Source organism: Dendropsophus ebraccatus, chromosome 6 (genome assembly GCF_027789765.1).
Source record: "Dendropsophus ebraccatus isolate aDenEbr1 chromosome 6, aDenEbr1.pat, whole genome shotgun sequence".
Lineage (NCBI taxonomy): Eukaryota > Metazoa > Chordata > Amphibia > Anura > Hylidae > Dendropsophus > Dendropsophus ebraccatus.
In genome coordinates this window covers 62,797,675-62,812,735 of record NC_091459.1, presented here as the reverse complement: position 1 = coordinate 62,812,735, position 15,061 = coordinate 62,797,675, and the positions used below count along the sequence as shown (strand labels likewise).

At 46.0% G+C, this 15,061-nt stretch overlaps 1 protein-coding gene across 3 annotated transcripts in view; it reads left to right on the top strand.

Moving 5' to 3' along the window:
- The window catches only part of LOC138795670 (probable cation-transporting ATPase 13A4), a 276,072-nt gene that overhangs the window by 94,954 nt on the left and 166,057 nt on the right, over positions 1 to 15,061 (top strand). Inside the window, exons 11-13 of one of the 3 annotated variants that reach the window (XM_069975055.1) lie at positions 7,417 to 7,587; positions 8,224 to 8,381; positions 10,166 to 10,354. In XM_069975055.1, coding sequence (XP_069831156.1) covers positions 7,417 to 7,587; positions 8,224 to 8,381; positions 10,166 to 10,354 — 518 coding nt within the window. The remainder of the gene's footprint in view (positions 1 to 7,416; positions 7,588 to 8,223; positions 8,382 to 10,165; positions 10,355 to 15,061) is intronic. The other 2 variants (XM_069975056.1, XM_069975057.1) reach the window with 2 other exon arrangements.

Here is a 15,061-nt window from a genome sequence, read left to right as displayed (position 1 = left end):
TACCAAACATGTTTACTTATTTATTTATTTTTATTAATAAAATTCAAACTTTTATTAGGGGAGGGTTGGAAACACTTTTTTTTCTTTCACTTTCACCTTAATTTGAAGTCCCCCTGGGGGACCTCTAATACAGCTACACTGATCTCTCATAGAGATCAGTGTAGCTGTATAACACAGCACCAATCCATGAGATCGGTGCTCTATTGCTTTGGCCTGCTTTGGCCAATACAATAGAATACCAAGTCGGGGTCAGCGTCATTACGTTGCTGAGGCCTGGCCCGGTAAGCTGAAGGGATTCCCCCTCCGCGATCACATCGCTTGGGGGGTTTAACTAGTAGACACCAGGGATGGGCTGCATTTTACACTGTTAGATGCAGATGTCATGTTTGACAGCTGAATAAAATAGTGTTAATTAGCGGGAGCGGCGATCGGACTAAAAGCTGCAGATAGCAGTCGGGATCGCGGCATATGTCCCTAAGAGGTTAAACATAAAGTGGCAAAAGTGCAAAATCGAAAATTGGCTTTGACCTTAAGGGGTTAAACACACCCCTTAATAAAAGTCACCCATATTTTACAATTAAAAAGAAAAAGTAAAGACAATACATAAAATAAAAAATGTTGTATCACATACAGAGCTGTGCAGCGTATTAAAATATTATGTTATTGATCCTGCACAGTAAATAAACATTAACAAAGCATAAACAAACAAAAAGATTTGCTTTTTTTTGGTCCTATTGTCAAAAAAAATCTATATCATAAAAATCAAAGTCTGTCTGTCTGTCTGTCCTTCTGTCTGTCTGTCTGTCTGTCTGTCTGTCCTCTATAGACATCCAAACGCCTGAACCGTTTGACCCCAAATTTGGCACACAGATACATTGGGTGCCCGGGAAGGTTATTGCGAAGGTCCCGTCCCCGCCAGATGTACAGGAGGGGAGGGGGAGGGGAAAGAGCAGCGCCCTATAGAGATGAATGGGAAAATCTCCTCACTGCAAACACAGGTGATATAATTAGCTGCAGCAGACACGGCAGTTGGAGCCTTAGCAACCAATAGGATTACTGCTTTCATTTTCACAGGGAGCAATGGTTGCTAGGGAAGCTGCCTCACAACATCCACAGTAATAACTGGTAGACCCCCTATTCCATCTATACAGTACATGTATATACAGGGCCCCCTACTCCATCTATACAGTACATGTATACAGGACCCCCTACTCCATCTATACAGTACATGTATATACAGGGCCCCCTACTCCATCCATACAGTACATGTATATACAGGGCCCCCCACTCCATCTATACAGTACATATATATACAGGAACCCCTACTCCATCTATACAGGACATGTATATACAGGGCCCCCTACTCCATCTATACAGTACATGTATACAGGACCCCCTACTCCATCTATACAGTACATATACATACAGGGCCCCCCACTCCATCTATACAGTACATATATATACAGGGCCCCCTACTCCATCTATACAGTACAGGTATATACAGGGCCCCCTACTCCATCTATACAGTACATGTATATACAGGACCCCCTACTCCATCTATACAGTACATGTATATACAGGACCCCCTACTCCATCTATACAGTACATGTATATACAGGGCCCTCTACTCCATCTATACAGTACATGTATATACAAGACCCCCTACTCCATCTATACAGTACATGTATATACAGGACCCCCTACTCCATCTATACAGTACATATATATACAGGACCCCCTACTCCATCTATACAGTACATGTATACAGGGCCCCCTACTCCATCTATACAGTACATGTATATACAGGACCCCCTACTCCATCTATACAGTACATATATATACAGGACCCCCTACTCCATCTATACAGTACATGTATATACAGGACCCCCTACTTCATCCATACAGTACATGTATATACAGGGCACAACAGGTATACCAAACTGTGACTGGGTAACACTGCTACACCAGACCTGACCAATACCGCCATACTGTGCTGGATAACACTGTCATACCAGACCTGACCAATACCGCCATACTGTGACTGGATAACACCTCCATACCAGACCTGACCAATACCGCCATACTGTGACTGGGTAACACCGCCACACCAGACCTGACCAATACCGCCATACTGTGATTGGATAACAGTGCCACACCAGACCTGACCAATACCGCCATACTGTGACTGGATAACACTGCCACACCAGACCTGACCAATACCGACATACTGTGACTGGATAACACTGTCATACCAGACCTGACCAATACCGCCATATTGTGACTGGATAACACTGTCATATAAGACCTGACCAATACCACCATACTGTGAATGGATAACACCGCCACACCAGACCTGACCAATACCGCTATACTGTGCTGGATAACACTGTCATACCAGACCTGACCAATACCGCCATACTGTGACTGGATAACACCGCCATACCAGACCTGACCAATACCGCCATACTGTGCTGGATAACGCTGTCATACCAGACCTGACCAATACCGCCATACTGTGACTGGATAACACTGCCATACCAGACCTGACCAATACCAGCAAACTGAGACTGGGTAACACCGCCACACCAGTCCTGACCAATACCACCATACTGTGACTGGATAACACCGCTATACCAGACCTGACCAATACCACCATACCGTGACTGGATAACACCGCCACACCAGACCTGACCAATACCGCCATACTGTGACTGGATAACACCCCCATACCAGACATGACCAATACCGACACACTGTGACTGAAAAACACTGCCATACGGGTAAATACAACCCTGCAGGTATACAGGACACTACAAGTATACAGGACCCCAAAACTATACACTACAAGTGCACGGGACCTCCACAAAACTATATACTACAGGTATACAGGACCCCAAACTTTACACTACAGGTATACAGGACCCCAAAACTATATACTACAGGTATACAGGACCTCCACCAACTATATACTTCAGGTATACAGGACCTCCACCAACTATATACTACAGGTATACAGGACCCCAAACTATACACTACAGGTATACAGGACCCCAAAACTATACACTACAGGTATACAGGAACTCCACCAACTATATACTACAGGTATATTGGACCCCAAACTATACACTACAGGTATACAGGACCTCAAAACCATACACTACAGGTATACAGGACCTACACCAACTCTATAATACAGGTATACAGCACCTTCACCAACTCTATACTACAAGTATACGGGACCCCAAATATACTACAGGTATACAGGAACTCCACCAGCTATATACTACAGGTATATAGGACCCCAAACTATACACTACAGGTATACAGGACCTCCACCAACTCTATACTATAGTTAGACAGGACCCTTAAACTATTTACTACAGGTATACAGGACCCCCGAACTATATACTACAGGTATACAAGACCTCCACCAATTATACACTACAGTTATCCAGGACCCTCATACTATAAACTACAGGTATACAAGACCTCCACCAACTATACATTACAGGTATACAGCACCAACTATTTACTACAGGTATACAGGACCCCCGAAAAATACAGTACAGGTATACAGGACCTTCACCAACTGTACACTGCAGGTATACAGGACCTCCCTCAACTATACACTATAGGTATACAGCCCCACCAACTATGCACTACAGATATGCGAGACCCCTAAAAACTATACATTGTGGGTATAAAGAACCCCTCCAACTATGCACTACAGGTATACACTAATTCCACTGATTAACTCAGATAAAACAATACCTTTAGCTTGGCCTCCTGGGCACCTTAGAACAAATCTAATTAACACACTGACAATTTATACCCGTGCAGCGCCGGGTACATTTTCTAGTAATAAATAAAAAGTAATCAAAAAGCCCTCAACTAAACCAACTGGGTTTTGTTCTCAATGCACTGATTTTCCCCATCCCCCAATTGCCTATGCATGAATGTTGAGGCTTCTCTGCAGTGATGTCCACAGATACATATTCATAGGGAGGACGGGAAGATTTGTGTACCAAGGTCCAGATTAGACAGCCCGATGAGTTAATATAAGTGAGCCCCAATGTTCTAGATCAGTACTAGTGATAATTGAACAGTAAAATGTTGAGATCGAGACAAACCTCAAACAGTAGTGGTGTTCTGTTCGAGGTTTGACTCGAACTCTTACCCTATTAAGTCAATGGGAGATGTTCGAGTTAATTTTTTAGACCTATACAGGTAAGGAGAAGCTAGAATTACCATCCAGAAGAATAAACTGGATACATGGAACCACTTAGTGAAGAAAATTAGGCTCTAAGAATGACAGAAAAAAAAATTAAGAGTAAAATATTTCAATCCTTTCAATGGATAACTGAGGTAGCAGAGCTGAGGTAGTAAAGTAGTGATGCAGTAGAGTTGAGATAGTAAGGTAGTGACATAGGAGAGTTGAGTTGGCAGTGATGTAGCTGAGTTGAGGCAGCAGTGATATAGCAGAGTTGAGGCGTTATTGACGTAGCAGAGTTGAGGCAGCAGTGATGCCAGTTGTAGGTCACTCAGCTTTCCTAGCATGTTGTATAGTAGTCAGTATAATGGAGGTCACTCAGCTTTCCTAGCATCTTGTATAATGGAGGTAACCCAGCTTTCCCAGCATCTTGTATAGTAGGCAGTATAATTGAGGTTGCCTAGTTTTCCTAACATCCTGTATAGTAGTCAGTATAATGGAGGTATAGTAGTCATTATAATGGCTGTCATCCAGCTTTCCTAGCCTCTTGTATAGTAGTCTGCATAATGGGGGTCATCCAGCTTTCCTAGCATCTTGTATAGTAGTCAGTATATGGAGGTCACCCAGCTTGCCCAGCATATTGTATAGTAGTCAGTTTAATGGAGGTCACCCATATTTCCTAGCATCTTGTATAGTTGTCAGTATATTGGTGGTCACCCAGCTTTCCCAGAATCTTTTATAGTAGTCAATATATGGAGGTCACCCAGCTTTCCCCGCATCTTGTATAGTAATCAGTATAATGGAGGTCACCCAGCTTTCCTAGCATCTTGTATAGTAGTCAGTATAATTGACATCACCCAGCTTTCTTTGCATCTTGTATAGTAGTCAGTTTAATGGAGGTCACCAGCTTTCTCAGCATCTTGTATAGTAGTCAGTATAATGGATGTCACCCAGGGCCGGCTTTAGGGGTGTGCAAGCAGTGCGGCTGCACAGGGCGCTGTGCACTCCCAGCAGGAAGGGGGCGCCACCTTCTTCCCCCTGAGGCCATATATCACCGACACAGCAGCCTTGCTGAGTGTCAGCAAGGAGAAGCCTTCTCTCCCCCTGTACATGTGACTGCAGCCTGGTCCCCTCCCCCGCCCCCCACAGCGTCTCCCGGCTCACAGATGCCCCAGCCCCCACCCCCTCTCCCTCCAGAGACATCAGCAATGTGATCCTCCGCTCTACCTCCTCCACCTCCTCCTCATGGGCAGAGACATCGTCCACTGATCCTTCTGTGTGAGTATATGTATGTGTCTGTGTGTATGTCTGTGTGTTAGTGGAGTGTGTGTTAGTGCTCTGTGTGGTGTGTGTGGAATACAACAACTCCCAGCATGCTCCTGTGTGATGTGTGTGGAATACGACTCCCAGCATGCTCCAGTGTGGTGTAAGTGGAATACAACAACTCCCAGCATGCTCCTGTGTGGTGTGTGTGGAATACAACAACTCCGAGCATGCTCCTGCGTGGTGTGTGTGGAATACAACAAAAACTCCCAGCATGCTCCTGCGTGGTGTGTGTGGAATACAACAACAACTCCCAGCATGCTCCTGTGTGGTGTGTGTGGAATACAACAACAACTCCCAGCATGCTCCTGTGTGGTGTGTGTGGAATACAACAACTTCCAGCATGCTCCTGTGTGGTGTGTGTGGAATACAACTACTCCCAGTATGCTCCTGTGTGGTGTGTGGAATACAACTACTCCCAGCATGCTCCTGTGTGGTGTGTGTGGAATACAACTCCCAGCATGAACATGTTTGGCTGTGTGTGGAATACAACAACTCCCAGCATGCTCCTGTGTGGTGTGTGTGGAATACAACAACTCCCAGCATGCTCCTGTGTGGTTTGTGTGGAATACAACAACTCCCAGCATGCTCCTGTGTGGCTGTGTGTGTCTGTGTAAGCAGTATATACAGTGTGTGTCTCCAAGAGATAGGCTTGGGGTGGGCTACAGTCAGCCGGGAAGGGGGCTAGGGTATATATATTTTATATATATATATATATATATAAAACGGTATATTTGAACAGTATTTCGACCCCAAAACTGACAAAAATGAACTTTTACCAACTCAGAATTTACTTTTGGGCACTGAGTGTGAATAAGAAAATAATGGAGGTCACCTAGCTTTACCAAACCCAATTATTGCTGTCTATGTAGATGAAAATGCCATCAAACTAACTCTACGCTTCTCCCTTAGTCCCTGAGCTTGTCCCTAAGTCCCTGCTAAACACCCCACTAACTAACTAAGCTAAATAGCAGCATGCAAGCAGACAGACAGAGAGCAGTCTCTACAGCACAGTGAATGAGCAGAAAATGGCATCCAGAACACATCACAGGGATATATATATATATATATATATATATATATATATATATATGAGATGGTCATGTGATTTTAGCAGCCAATGAGACTCCTACACCTCAGCAATGAGATTTCTGACACTTCTATGTGCTCTGCACTGGTTGGCTGCCAAAAAGGCGCTCAAAGTTCGGTTCGGTTTGAGTTCTAGAAAATCGAGATGTTCGACTTGTGGTTAACTTTTCTCGAACAGTTCGATCAACACTAATCAGTACAAGCCCATACAGAGCACAATAATCGTGCAGCAATGTCTGTGCAGCCCTTGCCTAATAAGTGTAAAATAATAAAATGACCTACCTCTCCACGTTCCCTGAGGTCCTACTAGCTTGGCCCACTCCCCCGTTGGCCCGTGCGGAGAGGTATGAATAACTTTTTATTTATGTATTTGTTACACAGTCATCAGCTAACAGCTGCGCATCAGTAGAAATCCCAGTCTTTCCTTTATGATCTATTCTCTGTTTATAGTCTGTTCCTGGTTTTGGCTTCAGAAATCAGTCAAATAAATCTCTCTGTGTAAACGCACCATAAAGACATGATCAGCCGATGATTGCTGTCATCAGCTGATCGTCGTATTTATTACACTGATCAATGATCTTCAGCTCAGAATTTAGACCCTTCTCTTCTAACATCTTTTGCATGTAATACCCAGTCTGCTTAGACAGGCAGTGCTGGACTATGCTGGGCTTTTGCAGTCCAAGGGGGTTTTATATCCTAATTTGCATAAAACTTCTAAAGCTTATTTCTCAGTACTGGAACCTTTATTTTAGTCAGTAAAATGCTACTGACAGTTTGTTTGTTTTTTTGAACAGGAGAATCAATCCCTGTGACAAAAACCCAGCTGCCACACTTAGATGACACAATGCCATGGAAACAATACAGTGGAGAGGATTATAAGCGCCATGTCTTGTTCTGTGGTACTGAAGTAATAAGAGCTGAATCCACTGCACAAGGTCCAGCCAGAGCTGTAGTCTTAAGGACTGGTGAGCTGATTATTGCTTTTACATTATACACTATAAAACTCTTGGTACCAAAACACAGACACGCAGACACTTCATACTCACCATCCCTCAGAATCACTCACTGGACGCGTCCCCGTTAATTCTGGCTGGTGTCTTCGGATCCCCCTCACTTACGAGTTCCAGTAAAGTTAAAGGGATAGAAAAAGGCCAATCAAGGCTTAGCAAGCTGAAAGCCATGAGATGCTCTCAAGCCAATGAAAAGGCTGCTGGTGCGCCAGTAGCCTTTTTATCTCCTACCATTCACTTTACTGGAAGATGCTGAGGGGGAAGATGACCAAGTCCGCCCCCCGCTGTGATGAGATCGACACAAGGTGGCGTCCCGGAGAAGAGGACGTGGTCAACAGTTATTAGGTATGTATGCTTTCTTTCTCTTTTTTTTTGGGGGGGGGGGGGAGGGAGGGGAAGGGGCCAGATAGCTTACTTATTAACACACTTTACAAAGTTATATGACTTTTGTGTTTTTTGCTTATTTAACAAACATTCCAATCACTGGAGTTGTCCTTTAAAATACAACAATGACACGAAAGATGATTGGAAATATGAAAACATGTTTCAGGACATATGCTGCTAAAATGAAAATATCTGCTTTCATTATAGGTTTCAATACCACTAAAGGTGACATGGTGAGATCTATATTGTATCCTAAACCTTTAAACTTCAAGTGGCATAGAGATGTACGGTGGTTTTTTATATTTTTGACTTTCCTCGCCATCATTGGTCTTATCTATGCAGTTATGATATACGTGCAAAGAAAGGTAATGCATTTATCCAAACAGAACTACTTTTTCTTAGCAAATTTGGACTACTTTGGTCAATCAGTAGGATCAGAGAGAATCAGAGAACACAGCAGTTTTTTGGATAACTTCCAAGGCAATTTTTGTGCCAAAACCAGAAGAAGATTCAATAGAAAAGAGAAGTACAAGTGCTCCCTTTATATTTTCCATCCCATTTGAACTCACTTTGGCACAAAAATCGGAGTGGCAGTTTCCAAAAAACTACCATGTTTTTTTTTTTTCCAGCCAGATACCATGTAGGGATAGGCCCTATTTACAAGGGTAGGAAGATAGCTTTGAGAAATGACAAAAAGGAAAATCCCAATTTAGAGGATAAAGAAATGATACACCAAAATTGTTACTAAAACTGAGCTTTGAAGGCAATGTTATAATGTAAAAAGTCACAATGCAGAAAATAACATATATTGTTCTATTAGACTGTGAATGTAAAAGATGGTACTCACCTTGCTGTTGAAATATTAATCCAGCTTTATTGGTAATTGAGGTTTGTACTGCGGGGTTTGTAAAAGCAGCACTGAGACGCAAAACAGCTGTTCCCCGTCTCTGCTTTTCCCTGCTACCTCAAGTACCAATAAAGCTAGATTAATATTTCAACATCTTCTACATTCACAGTGTTTTCAAACTGTATTCGTGGACTGTGCACCACCAGCACCAGCCAGCATGGATATTTGAGGTCTACTGTTGCAATCACCTAGCAGTGCCATCCACCTGTTTTCTACTAACTTGGATTGTTCTATTAGAACCATACTTATGTTATGGTGTGTTTACACAGGCAGATTTATCTGACAGATTTTGGAAGCCAAAACCAGGAATGGATTTGAAAAAAGGAGAAATCTCAGTCTTTCCTTTATGATCCGTTCCCTGTTTATGGTCTGTTCCTGGCTTTGGCTCACAAATCTGTCAGATAAATCTGCCTGTGTAAACGCACCATCACAAAGATGTTGGAAAATCTGCTCATATGTTGTTTTTTTGGTTTTACTCAGTTAAAGAGTTGAAGTGTTTCTTCAAACACTTAAGTAATGTTACAGTCCATGAATAGATCAGTGGAGTATATAGTATTTGAGACAAAGCTTCTGTAAGGAGATAATAAGGCACTGTATAAAACAGAACCACCCCTGTCCTTAGGTTATGTACTGTATGGTATTACAAGTCAACTCATTTTACATAAAAAGAACTGTGCTGCAAAATCACACCTTAACAGAGGTACTGTTTTTGGAAGAAAGCAACTATATCATTCTAATTCTTAATAACCCCTTAAATGAAAAATGTGTCTTCATCAAGACCCCCTGCTGTAGTAAAAACAGCCATAAATTATGGCCGTGTTTTATATGTATTTTGCTATTGTATTTTACCTTTTTTCCCTGTGTATGAACATAGCTTAAGAATGTAATTAAGGAAACTGGCAAAAAAAAAATTAATTTTAGAAATGCACACAAACTGCAGCATTTCCGTCCTGCTGTTTGTTTTGTGTTGTGTTTTTATACTTAGAATCTGTGTATTTTCTAAAGCAATTATCACTAATCACTACAGCGTTTTATTGTTTGAAGTAAATTGGTGGGTAATTCTGATAGAAAAACACACAAGCTTGTTCATATGTTAGGCAGTCAAAAGAAGCATAAAAACCCAATTGAACTGCAATGTGACTACAAAGAAGTCTACTTAACCGTCAAGTATTTCTAGTGGTTAACACTGTTACCATTTCCTCTCCACTGTTCCACTGTTAACAATTCTATTTATTTTGGTAGGTTCCTGCTAGAAGAATTATTGTTGAGGCTGCAGTTCTTATAGTGTGTGCTGTGCCGCCAGTCATACCTGCTGCTCTCATGATAGGGATCATGTATGCAAAACGAAGATTGAGAAAGAAACATATGTCTTGTATTAGTCCAGACAGAATCAACCTGTGTGGTCAACTTAATCTCTTCTGCTTTGATAAGGTAAATAAATGTATCTTATTTCATTCTGTACTTAAACTGATCCAATCTAAAGCAGACTATGAGCATAAGGGTTTAAACACACACGGCATATACGCTGCGTATTTACTGCTGCGATACGCAGCAGATATGCAGCCGATTAGATCTAAATAACTAAACACAGTATCAAATCTGCTGCGTATCTGCTGCGTATCTGCTGTGTGTGTTTGTACCCTAAGATAATTTTAGTAGAAACTCCCAGCATCCTCATGTCTATAGATTAGCAACATTTGCTGGATCTCACAAGTAATACCTTATATCTATTACGGAACACCTAACACCTCAGGCAGGGCCTGAACTGGTGTATTGCAGATTACGGGTGTGTAGACTTACCACCCACACCCCATACTTATGGTAACTCCCGCCCTCCCCAGAAAAACAGACACTGACACCCATTAAATTGGAAAAAATGGCCACAGAAGCCGCTTTATTAAATACACAAATATCCAACCAGAACAATTAATAATAATCCTAAAACTTATATGTATAACATATATATATAACTGTAAACATACCCGGGGAGGTAAAAGATGGCACTTCTGGCAGTATGCAAAACAAGTTCCCATGTCACAACGCGCCGACTCAGGGAGGGGCAAATGTGCCACAATACTGCCTACCCCGTTCCAAGCACCATGTGATAACCACCGCCTAGGCAGTAACCAGTAGCAACCCCTCCCCGCTTCCACGCCCTGTAACCAACAAAGGGGTTGCTACTCCTCCAAGTTACCTCCAACACCTCCTTAATCTGCGCCATCCCCGACCTCCCCACCGCCACTGCGAGCAAGCCCGACACCTTGAGCTTGCGAGTCACGCCACACCTTGACCGCCTTCTTGATCCTGTCTTGCAGATCGGAAGCCGATAAATCAAAACCCACCCCATTCAGGTGTATGCCATCCCTGTCCATAAAACCCCAGTCCGGTACTTCGAGTTCCCTGTGTCGCACCACTATCCCCCCATTGCGTGCAACAAACCGAGACACCTCCCGGTTCACTCTCCCCCGAGCTCTATTCAGTCTGTCCACAGACCGAGCGTGTCTCCATACAAATCGAGCCACCATCTCTTACCACACCACTATCAAGCCCGGGAACATTGACCATAAACTGAGCAGGTCGTATTTAACATCTCTGATCAGATCACGTGAAGAACGCACGCCAAGGTCATTACCCCCGACGTGCAACACTAACACGTCAGGCAACCTGTCCAATCGGGAGTAAAAATTAATTTCTGGCATCCATCTGGATCCCCATCCATCGGGCACTCACGGCCCCCCGAGGGAACCTCAACTGCCTGCCTTCGGGCCTAACCTCTGCTCTGGCTGCCCCCCGACGGACGTACGAATGGCCCAGGATCCACACCAAGCAGGCATCTTGAAAACAAAAGGGGGGGGGGGGCAAAACACATAACAATTACCCACCGCACAAGCAACACAGAAACTCACAACAACTCCTAACGCACATAAGACCTGAACCTCTCAGACTCCCACCTCCCAATCTGACGTACCATCTGCTCTCCCAACCCCCACCGGACTGCCTCAGTCGCTGCGCCAATGCGAAAAGAGTAAGAGGCAAACTCCTTTGCAGGGAACCCCAACCGATCCAGTCCGCTGCGAAAGACGGCAATAAATTGAAAGCGCGACAACGAGCGCCCATCACAGTGTATCAAAAAAGAACCGCCCGACTGACCAGGGCGAACTGCCAAAAACCGCTGGACGCAGCGAACTGGACAGGCCACCGCTCCCGGCACAGCATACAACATAATACGCTTACCCCTCCCCGCCTGATCGGTCTTCGACCTCCGCAGAAAACAAGACACACAATCAACCCCCACCACAACGTCCCTGAACTGCAGGCCCCCACTCGCTACACAAGAGTGGCTAACCAGCTCCCCCACCCGAAACACCCCAAAAAACGCCAGTGCAAACGCCGCACCAAAAAGCACCGCCTCATACTCACTGCTACAAATACCTCCCAACACCCCAACTAACTTAACCAACAAGTCAAAGGACACAGGCCTCCTGCCATCTCGCGCCACCCTGGACTTGCCTCACCATAAAATCCTTGGTAGCATCCCGGACCCCAAACAACTTGAACCAATAAGACAAACCAGCCAGTTTCTTAACCAACACCGCCGCAGACACTCCCTCCTCGAATGCTATCCCCACAAAACACAGCAATGCCAGTACTACATCACCATTGAGACCATCCACTCCCAGACGACTGCAGAAATTCCGCCATTCGCGCCAAACCGCCTCACGTCCCCTCCAAGTCCCACTCGTAACTGCGCACTCCATCAGTGAAAAAGCTGGGCGGGAACTGGCTTCCCCTGCCGCTCCGACTCCGGGGCCAACCGTCGAAAACGCTCCCACTGAAAACGAGAAAGGGAGTCTGCAATCAAATTACTCACTCCTGGCACGTGTCGCGCAGACACCCACGCATTCAGCTCCAGACCCTTCAAAACCAAACAACGCAACAGTCTCACCACTGGGGGGGAAGAAGCCGACAAACTGTTCACCGCTTGCACCACAGCCATATTGTCACAGCAAAACCGAACACGCTTGTTCCGGAACCGTTCACCCCAAACATACAAAGCCGCCACAATCGGAAACATCTCCAACAGAGCCAAGTTAAGCACCAAACCCGCCTCAACCCAGGCCTCCGGCCACTGCCCCGCAATCCATTCACCTCCAAAGTACGCCCCATACCCCAAGGCCCCCGAGGCATCCGTAAACAATTCCAAGTCCGCATTCTCGACCCAGTCCTCCATCCACACAGACCGCCCATTGAAGTGATCCAAAAAATCTGCCCACACCTGCAAATCCGCCCGATGAGCCGCTGACAACCGAACAAAATGCAACGGCGACTGCAACCCCGCCGTCGCCTGAGCCATCCATCGACAAAAAATTCTGCCCATGCATGCAACTTGCTCAACCAAATGTAACAAAACCGAACAGATCGAAGAATCCGCCGGGCCGATGCACAAAAAATCGTCAAGGTATTGCAAAATCGACTGCAACCCTGTCTCCTTACGAACTACCCACTCCACGAAGGTGCTAAATGTCTCAAAATAAGAGCACGAAATTGAGCACCCCATGGGCAGGCAGCAGTCCACATAAAAACCGTCCCCCACATGCAACCCAACAGATGAAAGCAATCGGGGTGCACGGGCAGCAGTCGAAAAGCCGCCTCGATGTCAGTCTTAGCCATCAAAGCGCCCGGTCCGCAACGCCGCAACCAATCCACCGCCCTGTCGAATGATACGTACGAAACCGAACAAAGCCCCTGCTCGATCCCATCGTTGACTGATCCCCCCACCGGATAGGATAAATGGTGTATCAAACGAAATTTATTAGGTTCTTAGGACCCAAACCCAAAGGACGGCCCCGTCATACGCCCCAGAGCTACCTCCTTACTCAACTTTTCGCCCACCACATCAGGCCGCAACCGCGCGGATTTCAGATTAGCTGGGCAAAAAACGGGGGCATCAGGCAAATAGGGAATGCGGAAACCCAACTCAAACCCATCACGCAAGAGCTGAGCCGCCTTGCGATCCGGGTATTCATTTAGGAAAGGACGCATCACCTCTAGGTTCACCGGCGTCCGCCCCTTTACCCCCAGACTCTGCGGCACGCCCCCTTTTTGTTTCCTAAAGCATTTAGACTGCGGGTGGCTCCCGCCGCAAGTTCAGCATTCATGCTTGAACTTGCAGGTGGACCCAAGCCGGCAATGCCCCTCATTAAACTGCCAGCAACACCCTGGGCGCTGGCTGGCCGAAGTCCCGGCGGTAGCTGCCGAGCCCCCGCCCCCCCAACGAAACGGCTGCGACGGCGTCCGCGGGGCCCACATGAGCCGCATCCACAAGGCAATATCCTTGTGGTCCCAGCGCAACGATGGTCTAACCGCCTTACGCTGCCGGAACTGTTCGTCATACCGTAAACATGCCGTGCCACCGTAGACCCTATAAGCCTCGCTTATCGAATCCAGGTAGCAGAACAAGGCCGAACAGTTCTGCGGAACCCTCTCCCCCACCACACTAGCCAGAATGGAAAACGCTTGGAGCCAGTTGGAGAACGTCCGTTGAATCAGCCGATACTGCCGTTTCTCCTCCTCCTCCTTCTTGCTCTCGTCTGGCTTACCCTTGTCCAAGTTGAACTTTTCCAAGGGTAAGAGAGAAAAGATCTCCACATACTCATCCCGCCAGATCTTTTCTCGCATGTCCTGCTTCAGATGGGCCCCTCGAAACACACATATACTTCACCCTGCGCCCTATCGTCCAAACGCAACGCCGTCTCACCACTCGTTGCGCCGCCCGCTGCGCTACCGCTCTCCGCCGAAGCTACCATTCCCCCTACCGACGATGAGGGCCCCCCTGCCGCACCCAGCGGCCCTGAAACCGAAGTTGTGACTGGCGCAGCGCCCCCACCCAACCACGCCGCCACTGACGACCCCTGGCTCGCTTGCGCTGAAACGCCTTGCCCTACCAACTCTCTCACACCACTCAGGAACCGCATAACCAGCTCACCCATACCGCCGAACGGACTCCCCCCCGACTCACACTGTCCCCCAGCCACCGACACACCCCAACCACTCACACCAGACGAAACCGGAGACCAGACAGCAGGCACCACAGACATAGAGGGTAACTCACCGGGCTGACTCGTGGCGGGCGCCAGG